At 34.1% G+C, this 19063-nt stretch overlaps 2 protein-coding genes across 2 annotated transcripts in view; one reads left to right on the top strand and one right to left on the bottom strand.

Moving 5' to 3' along the window:
• LOC111159845 (intraflagellar transport 74) overlaps window positions 1–19063 on the top strand; it is a 90895-nt gene that overhangs the window by 12333 nt on the left and 59499 nt on the right. The window contains exons 7-8 of the mRNA XM_022522502.1: window positions 5902–5961; window positions 7299–7360. Of these exons, the coding sequence (XP_022378210.1) occupies window positions 5902–5961; window positions 7299–7360 (122 nt within the window). The remainder of the gene's footprint in view (window positions 1–5901; window positions 5962–7298; window positions 7361–19063) is intronic.
• LOC111159846 (leucine rich repeat containing 19) lies at window positions 11802–17526 on the bottom strand. Its single transcript, XM_022522503.1, has 5 exons — window positions 17470–17526; window positions 16534–16623; window positions 13924–14437; window positions 13076–13261; window positions 11802–12553 (listed from the first exon to the last, which is right to left on the bottom strand). Exons 2-5 carry the CDS (start codon window positions 16612–16614, stop codon window positions 12225–12227), a joined length of 1110 nt encoding a protein of 369 aa, XP_022378211.1. The 5' UTR covers window positions 16615–16623; window positions 17470–17526; the 3' UTR covers window positions 11802–12224.

The raw sequence follows: 19063 nt of genomic DNA, 5'->3' as shown, positions 1-19063 counted from the left end.
AAAGAACTAAGTGGATATAATAATATCCAGTAATTATAATAAAAAGAAAGGTTTGGTAGAATTCCCCTGGGAAGTTATCTGGCCCTGGGCTTTTGTTTGTTGGGAGAGTTTTGATTACTGCTTCATTTTCTTTGCTGCTTCAAACTGTTCCAATTTTCTGTTTGTTCCTGTTTCAGATTTGGTAGTTGATATGTTTCAGGGAATTTATCCATTTCTTCCAGATTGCCCAATTTGTTGGCATATAATTTTTCATATTATTATTATAATTGTTTGTATTACTGTGGGTTGGTTGTGATCTAGCCTCTCTCATTTGTGATTTTGTTTATTTGGGTCCTTTTCCTTTTCTTTTTGGTAAGTCTGGCTAGGGAGTTATCAATTTTATTAATTCCCGAAGAACCTGCTTCACTGATCTGTTCTACTGTTCCTTTTGTTTCTATTTCCTTCCCTCCTTCCTTCCTTTTTTAGAGAAAGAGACAGCATGAGTGGAGGGAGGGGCGGAGGGAGAGGCAGAGAGAGAATCCTAAGCAGATTCCACACCCAGCATGGAGCCCGACTCAGGGCTTAGTCTCAAGACCCTGAGATCAAGACTTGAGCTGAAATCAAAAGTCAGATGCTTAACCGACTGAGCCACCCAGACATCCCTATATCATTTATTTCTGCTCTAATCTTTATGCTTTTCTTTCTTCTGCTGGCTTTAGGGTTCACTGGCTGTTCTTTTTCTAACTCCTTTATGTGTGAAGTTAGGTTGTATATTTGAAATTTTTCTTGTTTTTTGAGGTAAGCCTATACTGCTATATACTTACCTCTTATGACCACTTTTGTTGCATCTCTAAGGTTTTGGACCATCGTGTTTTCATGTGTTTCCATGTATTTTCTTTTTTATTTCTTCTTTAATTTCCTGGTTAACCCATTCATTCTTTAGTAGGATGTTAATTTCCATGTATTATGGTTTTTACCAGTTTTTTCTTATGGTCTTATGGTTGACTTCTTCCAGTTCTATAGCACTGTGGTAAGATAATATACATGGTGTAATAGTTGCTTTGTACTTGTTGAGCTCTGATTTGTGACCCAGTATGTGATCTGTTTTGGAGAATATCTCATGCGCCCCTGGAAAGAATGTATATTCTGCTGCTATAGGATGGAATGTTCTGAATATATCTGTTAAGTCCATCTGGTTCGGTGTGTCATTTAAGCCGTTGTTTCCTTGTTTTCTGCTTAGATGATCTGTCCATTGCTATAAGTGGGGTGTTAAAGTCCCCTATTATTATTGTGTTATTATCAATGAGGGTTTTTTTTTTTTATGTTTGTTGTTAATTGTTTTATACATTTGGGTATTCCCAAGTTGGAAGCATAAATATTAACAATAGTTAGATGATCTTGTTGGATAAACCCCTTAATTATGATATAGTGCCCTTCTTCATCTCTTGTTATAGTCTTTGATTTAAAATCTAGTTGTCTAATATAAGTGTGGCTACTCTGGCTCTTTTTTTTAATTTTTTTATTTTTTATAAACATATATTTTATCCCCAGGGGTACAGGTTTGTGAATCGCCAGGTTTACACACTTCACAGCACTCACCATAGCACATACCCTCCCCAATGTCCATAACCCCACCCCCTTCAACCCCATTCTCCCTCTTTTCTTCTTCTGGGACTCCTATGATAGAATGTTATTGGGACTCCTGGGTGGCTCCATTGCTTAAGTGTCCACCTTCAGTTCAGGTCCTGATCCTAGGGTCCTGGGATTGAGTCCCATAATAGTCTTCTTGCTCAGCGGGGAGCCTGCTTCCCCCTCTGCCTGCCTCTCCCCCTGCTTATTCTTTTTCTGTCTCTGACAAATAAATAAAATCTTGGGATGCCTACATGTCTCAGTCAGCTAAGCATCTGCCTTTGGCTCAGGTCATGATTCCAGGGTCCTGGGATCGAGTCCTGAATCAGGCTCCTTCCTCAGTGGGGAGCCTGCTTCTCCCTCAGCCTGCTGCTCCCCTTGCTTGTGCTTGTGTGCACATGCTTTCTCTCCCTCTCTGTCACTTTCTAATAAATAAAATCTTAAAAAAAAAAGAATGTTATTACGCTTTATGGAATAGTTGAGTTCCCTAAGTCTGTATTTGTGATCAAATATTTTTCTCTTTCCCTCTTCTTTTCAGCTTGATTTTCCATAAGTTTATCTTTTTTTTAAAAATTTTATTTATTTGTTTATTTGACAAAGAGAGAGACAGAGCACAAGCAGGAGGAGTGACAGGAGAGGGAGAGAGAGAAGCAGGCTCCCCACTGAGCAGGGAGCTGGTTGTTGGTCTTGATCCCAGAACCCTGGGATCATGACCTGAGCTGAAGGCGGATGCTCAACTGACTGAGCCACCCAGGAACCCCTAATTTTATCTTCTTTATCACTTTTTCATTCCTCTGCTTCTTCCATCCTTGTGGTCATCATATCTGTTCGGTTTTGCATCTCAGTTTTAGCATTTATTATTTTAGCATGACTAGTTTTTTAGGTCTTTTATATCAATGTAAGGCACTCCCTGGTGTCTTCTATGTTTTTCTTAAACCTAGGTAGTATTCTTATGATTGTTGCTTTAAATTCTGGATCAGGTTTATTACTTATATCTGTTTTGATTAGATCCCTGGCCATGTCCTTTTCTTATTCTTTCTTTTGGGATGAATTCCTCCCATTTCAGTATTTTGTCTAGGTCTTTGTCTTCTTTTGTGTGTGTTATGTTTCCTGCTCCTGAGAGTAATGCTTTATTAAGAAGGGGTCATGTACTGTCCAGAGCTTAGGGGTTAAGCAAGTGTTTCTGGTGTATGCTGCGTGCACTCTGCTGCTATGTTTTGGTTGCTCTTTCCTTCAGGTCAGTCCTCTGCAGAGTTTCTTCTTCCCTGCAGTGGGGAGTGTTTGGACCTTGGCCAGAGTGGCAGGTTTTCACTAGGTGTGCTCTGGTCTGCTTGTTAAAATAGGCCTGATACTGTTACCACCAGAGCTGAAGCTTTGAGGCTCTCTTTGGTCATCAGACTAGGTGTGTCCTGGGGGGAGGGGTGTTCTGCTGGTCTTTTGGGGGAGGGGCCTGATGCTCTGGTTCTCAGGTACACTTGCCCTAGTAAAGAAGAACCTGCAGAGCACAGGGGGCGGGGCTTGGTGTAAGGCTCTCAGACCTCCACTCTTGGCCCTGTGCTGCTCACTGAAGTCAATCCGTGCTGATGGGTAGGGGAGAAAAATGGCACCAGCCCTCTCCCTCATTCATGGAGAGGGGAGTTCACCCCTGTTGCTGTCCGGGAAGCCCTCACAGAAGAACATTCTCCCCTTGTGTATCCCATGCATCCCTCAGATCTGTGCTATCACCCTGTCTGTCCAAGCCGCCGCCTCCTCGCAGTGCAGTACTCTTATGTTCTATCCCAGGCAGGCTGCCCAATTTTAAAAACTCTCACCTGTAGGGACCTGGTGTGGGTGGACCTGTCCTGGTCTTTTTGCCCGTGCTTGTACTGTTGCTGGTTTGTCCCAAAAGGGCAGTTGCACTAAAACATAGAGTGTGGAGTTTGGAGTAAAGCACTGTGAAGAGTGGGTGTCCAAGTTAGCCATCCTCATCAGGTGTCTCTGCCTCTGCTGAGGTGCAAGGAAAGGAGTTGGTGCTCACTAGCTCTTTTGTCCCAGAGAGGCAATGCCATCTCTCCCAAGTGCAGTCAAGGAGGGGGAAACATCTCTCCTAGTGCGTCTCGGGATCCTTGGATTGCACTGTCTGCTCCCAGGCCTCTCCCCTCCTTCTCCACAGGAGTACCACAGCACCCGCCAGGCTCCATACCAACCATAGTGCAGACTTCTAAAACTCCAGTCTTTGAGCTCTGCTGATTATAAAAACTCATGATAATCAGCCCCTCTCATTTTCCTGGTCAGTGGTTTTGGGGAAGTCTTTTTGTTATGTGATCCTCTGTTTGCTGCTCCCTCTCTCTCTTCTCTTTCTCTTCCTCTCTTAGTCTCTCCCTTTTCCCCATCCCCCTGTTTCCATGATCTGGGCTCCCTCCCCTCCACAGTACCCATGAATCTTTTCCCCTACAAATCATGTCCACGAGTCCTGCCTCCAGAGTGTGGTTTCCTCTCTCCCTCTAGTTGTGCAGTTTTTTCCTCTCAGTCCTCAGATCGATTTCTTGGGTGTTCAGAATGATTTGATATTTATCTAGGTGTGTTCAAGGGATGAGGCAAGCATAGGGACCTTCTACTGCTTCACCATCTTAACCCCTATTCTTCCAGTCTTAAAAAAATATATTTTCTTATAAGTACTGCAACACACCTATATTTTTTCCCTAACAATATTAAAATATTAATTTTAAAAGTAGCTAAAATTTATTGGGTACTGAAGTTTATTTCTTTGAAAAAACATTTTGCTTTTCTATGGAGAGCGGTTATCATGAAATTTTAAAAATTCAACTACTTAGTACACAGATTACCTCCATCCTTATGTTCCATTCAAAATACAGGGTAAGTTACCTTCTGCCAAAATAGAGTATGTAATATAAATATGGTTCCACCAAGAATTTTTCCCAGTGTGGACTTCCTGAAGAAGTAGTCTCTTTGGCATTCTTCATAACTGCCCCAGTCTTTGGGGTGATCTTAGCCCCATGAAAATATCTAGGGTCAGAATTTTCTTCCTTCTACCTCTAGGTTCTCTAGACAGCAATGGCATTTGGACTTAAATAGGGTAACTTTTATCTCACTTAGATTAAAAAATAGTGTTACATAAAATAAACATTCTAGCATAATGGCTAGGTAAATTATTCTATATCTACTTGATATTGTTATATTGTAGTCATACATTTTGCTGTTTATGGAATATTGTAATTCTCAGATATGTTGGACTATATAAAATCTATAAGGAACATTTTGTAGAGCCTAGTATTTAGCGCAATTTTTTCAGTAAATGTTCTGTTCTAAATATGAGAAAGTTTTTTTTTATAAAATATGAAATATATTAGATAAAAGCCGTTTTTAGTTGTAGTAGCATGTATTAGGTAAATTACTTAATATAATACTATTAATAATGTGTAAAACATGTTGTTTGTAGGATAATGAACTAACACCTAATGGAGGGAAAACATTTAGCCAATACCTAACATATAGTAAGATCTCAAATGTTAGGTCTTAGTGGCACTTATTCATATCAGAAGTGAAATATTGCATATACTAACACATAGTATGTTAGTAAAGCTTAGTCTTTTAGAAACAGTTATATCCAAATAGTTAGCTTTTAGTAGCCTTTCTGTTCAGTTTCTGGCTCCACAACTTGATGAATTTCTTTATCTGCAAAACGTGGGTAGTGTCTTCTTTGTGAAGTAATTGTTAAAAGTAAGTGAAGTGTGTAATACATTCAACGGGCCCAGAATAATGTTTGGCACAAGGTTAAATATGTTAGCTATTTCTGTCATTGTCAGATGTTTTGAAATAAGCTTACTGGTGTTCTGATGGTGCCTTACTTACGGTGTTGGGTTTTGTTTTTTTTTATTTTTTAGAAGACCAAGAAAATAATTTTGCATTTTCACTGATATAAATTTATAAATCTGTTAATACCCTCTCTGCCGGGGAAAAGAGACAGACAGACATAGGTTCCCCAAACTTTTGTCTTCTTCAGACACTTCTTTTAAGGTCAGACATCTTTTCAAAGCAGGCAAAGCTCTTCAGTGTATGATCTTTGGGAGAGTAGTTTATTACTGCTCACTTTGCCACCCTAAAAATGTGACTTATTTATTGGCCAAATGCTTAGTGTTCAATATTTGTTTTTATCTTAGAAGATACAATACTTGGAAATATTAACACTTAAAATGACTACGCATTGTTCGTAAGATTGAATACCAATTTATGAATTATAGAGAGAATTTATAAAGACTAAAGTGGTTTTTTTTTTTGTATCTTTGTTTTTAGTTGGTAGATAAACTTAATACCAATACTGAAATGGAAGAAGTAATGAATGATTACAACATGGTAAGAAAATTTACAAGTATAAGCAATAGACTTACATAGATCAAATCTTCCAATACAAAGCATATATCTAGAAATTACACACCTTACAGATAGGTATTATTCTGATTCTAAATACCATTATTACAGTTGAGGTTCCTCAGTTTCTTTCTTTTTTTTTATTAAAGATTTTGTTTTTAAGTAACCTCTACACCCAACGTGGGGCTTGAACTCACAAACCCAAGATTAAGAGTTGCATGCTATACTGAGCCAGCAAGGCATCCCTTCAGTTCCTTTTTAAATTTCTTCTTCTTGATCAGATCTCCCTAATATATGCTTCAGTCTCTTTCTGTAAGGCTGGGTTGAACTGGTCTCACACACAGCATTAGTTAGGGAGTCTCATCTATATTTCCTTGTATATAAATTAGTTTGGAATACTTTTGGTTTAATATTTGTACATATGGAGCTGAGTACTCACTGGAAATGCAATGTCATCTTTACAAAGTTCTATAAGTAAGAAAGAAAAGTAAATAGTTACCATAGGATGCCAGATATAATACTTTTTGATTGATAAACGAGAACTTGTGTTCAGTGTTCTTAGATTCTTTGGTAGAAAATGAAATATTAGTAGCTAACTTGTTTTGATTCAAACGTTTGGAAGAAAATAACATAAATAGAGGCTGTAGTTTATATAATTTATAATTTATACAGTTTTTATATAGCTTATGATATAGGTTAAAACTTACAGTCAGACTATTCTGTGAAAGTATAGAATTTATACAATGACTTTTTTTTCTAAATTGGGGTTCTAAAAACACAATTTGGTGAAATTAGTCTTAGGAACACAGCAGAATTCTCAATTAAAAATATATTTTTAATGCCACATGTAAAACGTGGAAACTTCTTTATGTGTTCTGTCAGTTGTTTGGGATAGAACCAAATTCTAGGCTGAATATGCACAGGTAGAGTCAATTAGTAATACTCAGGTAAAATTCTGTTTAAGGATGAAACTTGTATTTGGCCTAAAATCAACATACTACTAATCAACTATTGAACATCCAAAAATTTCAGAAATTCTATTTACATAAAAGAAGTTTATATTGGATTATTTGATAGATCACTAAAGAATAGTGAATATTTTTGGTGTGAGATTACATTGCCTGTGAAAAAGACTTCCTTTTTTGGGGGTTGTAGTTTGTTAAGTGAATTAAGTACTGTTTTTTTTTTTTTAACTTTGCATGTGGCGTTAGGATTATTATAATAACCTCTCAATTAGTTCATGACCAGAATAACTTTTAAAGAAGTAGTTCAGTTTAATAGTAATTTTTTATCACTAACTTCTCCATTAACTCTTCATTCAGCTTAAAGCTCAAAATGATCGAGAAACACAAAGTATGGATATCATATTTACTGAAAGACAAGCGTAAGTACAATCCATTTAGAAATCAAACACTTCTAAGAAGCTGAATTAGGCAGTTTAATGTTGAAGTCATTTATTTCCTTATAAATTCTCTTGCTTTTTTTTTCTTGCATTTTTCTTTTCTTAAGTAAGCTCCACACCCAATGTGGAGCCCAGTGCAGGCCCAAACTCATAACTGTGAGATCAAACCTTGAGCTGAGAGCAAGAGCTCAACCGAGTCACCGAGGTGCCCCTTCCCTTGCATTTTATTTTAAAAAGTTGAATATTTGCAGTACAAATTTTATTGTTTACACATCTGTTGTTTTCATTTACCATTAAGCACCCAAATCCTGGATAAATAAAATTACTATCATTTATCATTAAGTACCTAAATCTGGATAAATAAAATTAATTCATAGACTAGATAAATAAAATTCCTATTTCAAGTAAATTCAAAATCTAAGATGGATAAGAACATCTTCATCTCTACCATTTACAACTTTAACCTGGGCTTTTTAACTTATTTGAATTATGAGATTCAAGGTCCAGTCTAATAAAACACACATTATTAGTGAGCTATTTACATTATTTCATTATTCAGTTTTTAACTTCTAATTAAGTTATATTAATGCATATATGTGTATACATCTTTTTATATAACATGGTTAAAGATCCAATAGCAAATAATTTTGATTTTGGTAATAAGTGGAAGTGTGGGGGCACCTGGGTGGCTCAGTGGGTTAAAGCCTCTGCCTTCGGCTCAGGTCGTGATCCCAGGGTCCTGGGATTGAGCCTCACATCAGGCTCTCTGCTCGGCAGGGAGTCTGCTTCCCTTCCTCTCTCTCTGCCTGCCTCTCTGCCTACCTGTGATCTCTGTCTGTCAAATAAATAAATAAAATAAAATCTTTAAAAAAAAAAAAAAAGTAAGTGGAAGTGTGGCAGTGACAAAAGCCTGCAAAGGTAATAGGTAGATGTGATATACTTGTTTTAGTCCATTTGGGCTGTTATAACAATGTACCATAAACTAGGTAACTTATAAATAACAGGAATTTATTGCTCACAGTTCTGGAGGCTAGGCAGTCTAGGCTCAAGGCAGCAATGTGGTCCCGTTCTGGTGAGGTCCCTCTTCCTGTTCATACCAGACATCTTGCTATATACTGCTATGGTAGAAGGGGGTCTCTGGCATCTTTTTTTTCTTTTTCTTTTTTTAAAATTTATTTGACAGGAAGAGAGACAGTGAGAAGGAACACAAGCAGGGGAAGTGGGAGAGGGAGAAGCAGGCTTCCTGTCGAGCAGGGAGCCTGATACAGAGCTGGATCGCAGGACCCTGGGATCATGACGTGAGCCATGAGCAGAAGGCAGACACTTAATGACTTAATGACTGGGCCACCCAGGTGAGCCTGTGGGATCTCTTTTAATAAGGGCACTAATCCTATTTGTGAGGGCTCCACCCTAATTACCTAATCACTTCCCAAAGCTTGTACCTGCCAATACCATTACCTTTGCGGGCTGGGATTGCAACACACATTTTGGAGGGACATAAATATTCAGATAATTACAGTAGTTAACACAATTATTCTTCATTGATTTTTGGCTGTAATTAAATACTGTCTGAATCTATGCAAACATAAAACATAAGCTATTTTATATACTCCCACCCCATACACATTTAGTCTCAGAATTTTAATAGTCTTAATCTCTTTGAAAATAAGGGTAATAATTAATCAAAATTACTTAAATTCTGTGACACCAAATATACTGTCCTGTTACTTATGCATATAACATAAATATTTGATGAAGAATAAGATGTTAACATGTAATGGTAAAACATTTGAAAGATTAATATAATTTTTTTGTTGATTAAAAACAAAGGAACCTCTTTTTCCCTTATCTATCATTTAATACTGCTGTAAAGTGCTGCCTTAAAAATTATAAATACCGGAAGTCTCTTCCCATTTATGAAGAAAATTACATATTCATGGTGACCAAGCTCTTACTTGAAAACTTCTTTTTTACTGTTCTGGTTTTGAACCATTTAGGAAATATTTATCATTTACAATACATAAAATAACTCCTTTAGTTACCTAAAAAGTAAATAAGGGACTGTAGTCCGTTGAACACCTAACAGAGTTTAGAACATTAAGGTCCTCATTTATTTCATTACTTATCTGCAGTTATATGATATTCAGGTCAGATTTATAAATACTATATGTATATGTTTTATATATATTTCATCCAGAAAGATAACTCACAGATTATAAATTTAAGACTGTTTTAGGCTTTTATGTCTATTTGGTTCATTTAGTTAAGGAATAAGTTTTTAAAATATGGTGGTTTGTCCTGAAATGTCAGCAGTTTCTTAATATCTATAGTTTGTAATTGAGTCTGAGTGTAATTCGTTCTCCTGACCTTTTTAAGCAGAAATTTAAATTAAGAACAAAAAGTTATCTTCATGAAGTTTACTTTTATAGGCAGCAGGTGAATAGATTTATTTCATGCATTAATGAGATGACCAACATCTCAGTAACACAAAGGGTCTACCTTGACTACACATTCAAAAGGAGTTGGTAATGCTGTACCTTGAAAATGCAGGTCCAAAAAACTTCATTCTTTTTTAGTATGAGCAGTTAGTGTGGTATGACTAAACCATCTGGTTTATTATGGAACCATCTATTCATAATAAGTTAGTTATAGTATACAGCCTTTAGTATATTACTATAACATTATACTTAGCTTTAATTCAATTTCATATGCCAACATTCAGTTATTACAGGTTCAAGAGATTAGATGTAGTCTTTGCTCATTCGTAATTATATTACGTTTTACTACATTTTTCAAATATTAATATTTACCTCTTAAATTAGGAAATGATATTTTGGTAAAATGATAGATTATTTAGAGAAAGATGCATTTTGGTTCCATAATTATCTCTTATAATTATATTTCCAAAATTATAACCAAGATTTAAAACAATAAAGTAAAATTGATATTATCTAGTAGGAAATATTACTTGTACAACATTTCTGCCCTTTATTGAAAACGTGTTTCTATATATACAAGCAAATATGCATTATAAATAAGTGAGTCAGTTCTGTTTCATAGGGTATATATCATCCTAAACAGTTTTTATTTTCCTCAGTGGATATTTGAACTGAATTTACTATGGATATAACCTTTAAAATGACTACTCTGCAGAATATAATGTATATATACATTATTCTTTAGTCCCTTTTTTCTGAGGAACTATGAAGTACAGATGCATTTTAAAAACTTTATTATAGAAAGATTTGAACATACACAAAAATAAAAGTATTACTGTACTTATATCATCTCCCAGCTCCATCAGCTCCATCTCCCAGCTCCATCAGCTCATGTCCAATCCTGCTCCATATAGACATCTAGACACTACTCCCTTCCCTGTATAATGATGAAGAAAACCTAAAATATCATATTATTTCACTCGTAAACATATTTTATTATAGTGTTTTAGAGATATTCTTTTCTCTAACAGTTATACATACACTTAATTTTTTACCCCTATGGAAGGTAAAAATGATGGATTTTTATTACAATTCTTAACCACCTCTGTTTGCATTGTTAAAATTATGATTACAGCCAATTGGTTATAAGGAAATTAGTAAATAATTGGCTTTAGACTCTTTCTTTAATAGTCTCAAGGTCATTGTTGTCCAAACTATGTTTTTTGGACCATTATTGTATTATGAACTCATTATTGACATACCTGAAGGAAAGGGTTTTGTTGTCCAGTAAGTTTGGAAAATTCTTAATACTTGGTTCTTAAAGAGCAGAAAGCACTTTAGCTTTTTAGAGTCTTGAATTAAGTCCTATATTAAAGACTCTTGTTTCACTTTGTTTAAACTCAGTATTTCCTATAGTAATTTGACCATGTATTGTTTTTTCCCCCTATAAATATTTCTGAGCATTTCCCTGGAAATTAATATTCTAGAAAACAATTTGGGAAACATTGCTCTATCTACAGGATCCCAAACATTTGTCCATGGACCAACTGAAGATTCCTCTGCCCCAGCACAGACTCATATGAATAGGACTCTTCCAAAGAGAGGCAGAAATACAGATTTTGAAAAACAAGATTTGTGGAGACTTGTGATACTCACTTTGGAATTTATCATACTATTCAGTTATGATAATCATGCATTATGGTGATGGTCTTTATAACTGAAAGCAGTAGTACCTTTTTTTTTTTCAAGTCTGTAGTAACTTATTAGGAATTGTGCTTGGACATTGTACCTGTGCTTTAAGTTGGTACTAAATTTTTAGGAAATTTATTGTGCTAATTCAGAAAGCATTTAAAAAAGTATTTTCTAATTCCATGAATTCATTCTATGGGTATAAAATGAATCTTGGTGTGTTGCATGTTTAAGCATTTTCACTTTGACAAATCCAAAACCTTTAATTTTTAAAAAAATTTTTCTAAAGATTTTATTTATTTATTTGAGAGAGGCAGACTTTAAAAAAACTTTATTTTTTACTGATTCTACTCAATAAAAGTTTATTATAACTTAATATATATTATATCAAATATGTGGGCCAATATTAGAATCAGTTCATTTTAATAAATAATTTAATAAGTCTTTTCCTTATTAGGTTGTATGGTCTCCTGAATACTACTGAAAATAGTAATGCTAATATTGTCCCTGTAAGCTTACCAGAGGATACCATTTACTATGTTTGGACCTACTTGCTCAGTACCAATGAGAAAAACATGATTTTATGATATTCCTGTGTGTTGCAATTAATAGGAAAGTCTACTAGCCACAGTTTGGTATATCACATGCCTAATCTCCATTTATGTCTAAATTGTGAGTAAACCGATAACATTTATTAAAAAAACAAGCATTTAAGGGAATTAATTTTCTTCATGTAATTCATGAGTATCTATATATTTGTCTTCAATAAACCCATCGTCATCTACCACAAATGAATGTAGTTTTTCAAATATTACTATAGTTTCTTCAGAGTTTGTATCTGGGACCTGTGAAAGAGAACTTGAATTTCCAGTAAAACCATCTTCATAGGTTTCTGCTTCATGCTCTTCCAGGCGATGATGATTGTAACTAAGCAGAAAATTATACCATACTGGGCATTTGATAGCAGCAAAAATGAGGAATGAAGTCATCAGTACAGTGATCACCACACCAACCAGAAAAGCCCAGCTTTTTCCAAGAAGTTTACGTTCTTAATTGGAATAACGAGAGAGAGAGAAAGAGAGAGATTTTGTTAAATTGACAAAAATAATCATTAATCATATGTCCTAATAACTCCATAATATTGGTATTAGAAATAAACATAATTTTCTTTAAGCAAAAGTTACTAAAACCACAAGATATTTCATAGTGTGCTGAAAAAAATACCTTTATTCCAAAATAACTACTTGTCTTTGCAGGTATTGTTTATCAATTCACAAAAGAACATTGTTGATTTATACTTGTTAAGAATCATGACTTAAAAAAAAAAAAGAATCATGACTTAATTGGTCAAAACTAAGACTCAAAAGTTAAATAAATTGCATAATGGCATTTGAATGGTAACTAGCAGAGCCTAGTTTGGAAACTTAGTATTTTGTAAATCTTTTGTTTAGATGAGGAATTGTTCTTTTATATTGTTTCTAGAAATTTAAAATTTAGGAAAATGATAACTACTTCAGTTTATTTAGTATACTGCCTTCAGCAATATTAATATTCAAAACCAGTACATTACCTGAATTTTTTAAGTTGTTCAAAGAGCTATTAAATGTTGAGTTGCTAATGGACTGAAAGTGGTTATAAAGATCTTCATTTATAGGTGGAGGAAATTTCGAGTAGCACTCAGCATTATAAGGCACTGTTTTGATACTGTAGAACTTCAGGATATCTGGGTAGGTGCACGTGGTGATGTTCTCATTTTCTGGTAAATCAGAATAACATTTATTATGGAAATAGGATTATTATTGTTAATAAATTATTATGGCTTGCATTTTATAATTATTTTTACCTAGAATTTTTTGGTATACCTACCTGTCATTATTACGGATTATAAGAAACTTTTGTATTTGCCTAGCAACACAAGAAGGGAAAGATTCACCTTCTTATTTATTAAGTTATTTTATGATGTATACGGTTTAAATGCAGTATCTGTTTATGTTTAGTGTGTGTTAGTAAAGATGTTATGATTAAGATTGTGACAAAAATTGATCTCAGGCAGAGCATGGTTTGCAGTTAATAAAATAGGGCACCTGTTTTTACCTACTGTCTGGCAAGATATCTTAACAAAAGGAAATACTAAAAAAAAATTACTCTTATGTATTCATATTCAAACTATAAACTTAATACATGAAGTGACAGTATCATCTTGCATATATAAATCATTTAAATTTCTTTTCTTCTTTTTTTTTCCCTAAAAGGCAGAGGAAGAATATTTATTCAACAATTACTTTTCAGTGTTTCTTCCTGCTTCCCTTAAACAGGAATAGTTTCTTTTTCTTTAAAACATGAAGTGAGAGACTTTCCTGGGGTGGGACAATAAAAAATCAATCACAATTTGGTTTTGATTAAGTAATGGTAGCTTACCTAGTGTCACATTTGATGTGTTCAGCCAGTTCTGCAAATTCAGTAGACTGCAAGAACAGTTCCATGGATTTCCATATAAAATTATTAATTCCAGATGAAACAGTTGTGGTACATCAAAATAGCTAATGAAATTGCCTTGCAGATTCAGAAGTATCAGGTTTTTTAGAGGTACAAATACATCAGGATTCAGTTGAAATATTTTGTTTTGACAAAGATGTAATTGTTTTAGTTTATTTAAGCCCATGAACGCACCCTGTTCAATTACATGGATGGAGTTTCTACAGATATTTAAAATTTCTAGATTGGAGAGGTTACTAAAGCCATTATTATATAACATAATGACATTGTTCTCAGTCAAATAGAGTTCAGTGAGTAAAAAATATGTTTGTAGAACCCTAGTGTCTGTAATACTCAAAGTAATTTGGTTATAACCGAGATCAAGTATAGTAACATTTTTATTGATATCTGCTGGAATCAAAGAGTAATTCTTTTCAGTGAAATTACATTTGACTTCCTAAAAAAGAAAAAAATACAAATGCATTAGTTAGGAAAAATATTAACAATTTTCCAAATTTTTATATGCAGGCAATTAGACATTGGAAGGAGATAGTTTTGTTTTCTTTTTAGAGGGGGGAGGGGTAGAGGGAGAGGAAGATCTCACAATTCTGTGTTCATGACTTGAGCTAAAGTCAATAGTTGGATGCTTAACTGACTAAGCCACCAGACACTCCTGGAAGAAAATAGTTTTAGAAAAACATTTCCTCTCTAATATTTTGATGTTATAGTGTAAAAAAAAAAGTAAAGCAAATACTTTTATTTCTTCATTGGGATGAAATACTGAAGATTAAGGAAATTCTGATGCCTGTACCTGAGCAAAGAGATTCTAGTTAATCATATAGGTAATCTTTTCTTACTACATACTCATTACAGAAAAAATGTGGGTATAATTTCATTACATATGTGGAAATACATGACAAATAATTCTCTTAACTTATATAGTATTTCATTTGTATATGATTTATAATGAGGAAATTATTTTAAAATTTGTTTTTAAAAATCAGAGCTACCAACAGTAAATAAGAAGGAATACTCAGGGACGCCTGGGTGGCTCAATTGGTTAAGCAGCTGCCTTCGGCTCAGGTCATGATCCCAGCGTCCTGGGATCGAGTCCCACATCGGGCTCCTTGCTCATCAGGGAGCCTGCTTCTCCCTCTGCCTCTGCCTGCCATTCTGTCTGCCTGTGCTTGCTCTCTCTCCCTCTCTCTCTCTCTGACAAATAAATAAATAAAATCTTTAAAAAAAAATTAAAAAAAAAAAGAAGTAATACTCAATATATAACTGTATATAGGGTTAACAGCTCAAAGTTTGGCGTTTAAAAAGAAATATTAATTTTTTAAAAATAATCCCTATAGCCAGTGTGGGGCTTGAATTCATGACCCCAAGATCAAAAATCAGATGCTCTACTTGCTGAGCCAGCCAGGTGTCCCCAGGAAATATTTACTTTATAACGGAAATTGAACCATATGAATTTAAGAGCCAGCCAACATGAGTACTTTTCTTATGTGGCTGCAGATCCACAAAAATAGTTCTTATTTTGACTATAATAATAATAGTAATGCAATACTATATTCTTACTAGGACGTATGGTCTCCTGAATACTACTGAAAATAGTAATGTTATAATAATAATAATAGTAATAATAGTAATGCAACAACAATAATTTTCCCATAATAATAGTAATTCAACAATAATAATTTTCTTCATAAATATTTAATTTTTAAAAAACACTTCCTACATTTTATTTTTTTTAAACATTTTATTTATTAATTTTATGACAGAAATCACAAGCAGGCAAAGTCAGGCAGAGAGCTTCCTGCTGAGCAGGGAGCCTGATGCGGAGCTTGATCCCAGAAGCTTGATCCCAGGACCCTGAGACCATGACCCAAGCCAAGGGCAGAGGCTTAACCCACTGAGCCACCCAGGCATCCCAACTCCCTACATTTTAAAGAGTGGTGTTTAGGGGTGCCTGCCTGGCTTGGTCAGTAGAATGTATGACTCTTGGCCTCGGGGTACTGAGTTTGAGCCCCATTTTGGGCACAGAGATTACTTATAAAAATAAATAAAACATAAAAGACTGGTATTTATATCCTGAAACTAATCTCAGATTTTATAGTGAAAATTTACAGACTTCTTTAACCAACCATTAAAGAATTTAGTTTAAATAAAATGAAGACTGCGTTTGTCAAATTAGAATCTAGCTCACATACCACAGATTTTGAATATATATAGCTAACCAATTAGTTTTGATAGTTCAGGTATTTTTTTTTTTTTTGCTTTAATTGCCTTGGCATATTTTACTAAATGTACATAAAGTATACTTTTTTTTTTTTTTTTTTTTGGAAAAAAAGAGAGAACAAGTAGGCAGAGAGGCAGGCAGAGAGAGAGAGAGAGGGAGGAAGCAGGCTGAGCAGAGAGCCTGATGGGGGGCTCGATCCCAGGACCCCGGGATCAAGACCTGAGCCGAAGGCAGAGGCCTTAACCTACTGAACCACCCAGGCGCCCCAGTATACCTTTGAAAATATTTTCACCACCTTGATTGTAAAAACTTACTGGTTTAGAAGACTGGCTTTCATCTGATAATAATAGCATAGAGAGGGGCCAAAACAAGGTTGTGATGCATGTAGTTTTCATATCACAGGCCTGTTAGAAAACAGAGTATTTTCGTCTCAATAGAGAAGAACTTTATATTGAGAATATTTTAATTTCCTTTTTTCTTCTTGTAAATCCATTTTTTCTTAAAACATACGAAATGTGAAACAAGTACATATTCTATCACCCACCCCGCACTCTAATCTTAAACTGGAAAGTTCCTGGCAAATGAAAGTGTTTTTGAATGTCTCATTAGTTCCTGGATCGATTGAAATGAACTTTGAAACAAGTGAAGTGGTTATATATTTTAAAATTTTAATATATGTGTGTCAAAGAAAGTCAAGACTATATATTTATGTATATGTACATGTTTAAGTATATGCTTATATTGCTATTTTATGGTTTTTCATTTTTAGATATTGTCTATTGATATAATCTGTTGACTTAAAACTGTGGAGATGAGAGCCATCAGCTCTTTTTCAAACACTTCCTACCGTCATCTTCAATCATCAAGTGTACGCTTTCTATCTATCTCTTCATTCTCCAAACATAGTTACTTATAATTTTCATCTTTTTTCACCTTGTAAATTTGCTTTTATGTTAATGTCACTTTCAGAATGCTCTGTGATTAGCATATTTCAGAATAAAAAGATCTTATAAATTTGATTAGATTCCCCAAAAGAAAATTAATTATATTACATTATAAATTTATTTGGAAAAGATTTTTTGGCCACATCCCAGGTTTATATTTCTAAGGTAGATTATATGAAGATATAATTATGTTTTTTGCTCTTACACCCCATATTAAAGATTTTTGTAGATTAACAAGCTTAAATATGGTTTGTTTTTTTAAAACTCACCAGCAACCATCAAACCTGTAAATATATGGAATCTTACCTTTACCTGTTTCTTTTCTCTGAGACTTGTGTGCTAAGGAATCTATTCTGTTTCTTCTGCACCATTAAAAAAAAGAATGTCATATGGTTGCATTTCACTATGCTTTAACCTTTGTACCCAATGAACACGTGATGTAAAAAAAAGCTAGACTTCCTTAGCAAAAGATTGACTAGAAGAGTAATTTCTTAGTCATCTTTGACTTTTTTGGCATAACAAGTAAAGTGCTTTGCTTAACCTTTGTGTTTCTTAATTACTCTTGAAAAATGTAAATATTAGCAAATTTACTTTGCAAGTTGAAGTATATAATATTGAAAATGCGTACTTGGAAAGATACATGGTTAACGTGATTTAAGGTTAGTCCTAAAGGTATTTCGTATTTAAAAAGATTCAAGTTGAAAAGATACCGAGTTTTGTATTCCCATTTCAACTTTGTTTATTCATTTTTATGACCTGTCATTGGTGGTTTTATTGCCAAGTTGTAATAGGAGTAGAGTGCTCAAAGGATCAAAAGACCTAATGCTGGCCATATTGTGGCCTTCAAAAAATGAGTTACCTTCCTTGTGTTGCAGCTTCCCCTCTGTAAAATGGAATACTGTATAACAATAGCTCCCGTGTAACTACAGTAACCAGATGTATCAGGCAAAAACATGGTTAAGATTCATTGTTGATAGTAAATAATCATGGAGTTCAGAATGAGTTAGTTCCAAAAGATTAACTCCCTTGAGCCTCTATATCCTTAATTTATGAAACAAAGAGATTGAAATTGATGACCTTTCCTACTTGAAAGTTCTGAGCCCGTAAACCCATATAAATCCAGCAGCAAACACATTTGTTATATGATAATAATTTAAGTTCAAAGTGAAGATATTACTCCTTGTCCAATAGACAAAAATAAATAGAAATTTCATGTTGTTTGTTTGATTTTCTTCATCTTTTATTGGGTTATTAAGAGATGTTGTTTATAGAAAAATTTCTGAATGTAGATTACTTTATTCTGGCGGTGTAAAAAGTGTGTGGGGAATACGTGAACCTATAGGGCTTAGAGAGTGATTGTGAAACCTGTAGTAATTGATAACTACATGTGGAAGATTAAGTAGTAGAATACTCCTATTTTGAAACTCAAAATTTTGATATTGAGAATAAACATTTATCTTCAAGTAGTCTTTTTATATGTAAATCTTGAAATATTTATGTGATAACTAGCATCTTTTCCTTTTTTTCAAAATTCTAGAGAATTTTTTCATAATTTTAGAGAAAAATTCTATCCTATTGATAACTGACCTTGCTTAGGTAATAAGTGGCTTATCACTGGTATTTCTTGTGATTATATGATAAAGATGGTTATTATTTGTAATTAATTTACTGACTATTACTCTTATATGATTACACTTGTGATATTCCTGTTATATTTTCAGAGACACTAACATTATTTTGCACCACTAAAATATAGTTGATAGCTTTTGGAATACCCATTTTAATTAAATAGTAGGTAAGCAAGATATATTATTAATCTAAAGTTATGATTTTTTTAATCAAATTGCACTACTCTCAGATCAGTCAGAGCTGTGTTACTTTATATCATTTACATGGTTAA

This window comes from Enhydra lutris, unplaced genomic scaffold (genome assembly GCF_002288905.1).
Source record: "Enhydra lutris kenyoni isolate GAN:26980312 unplaced genomic scaffold, ASM228890v2 scaffoldscaffold70, whole genome shotgun sequence".
NCBI classification, from domain to species: domain Eukaryota; kingdom Metazoa; phylum Chordata; class Mammalia; order Carnivora; family Mustelidae; genus Enhydra; species Enhydra lutris.
Note: the sequence above shows the minus strand (reverse complement) of the source record. Positions and strands in the feature narration are given on the sequence as shown.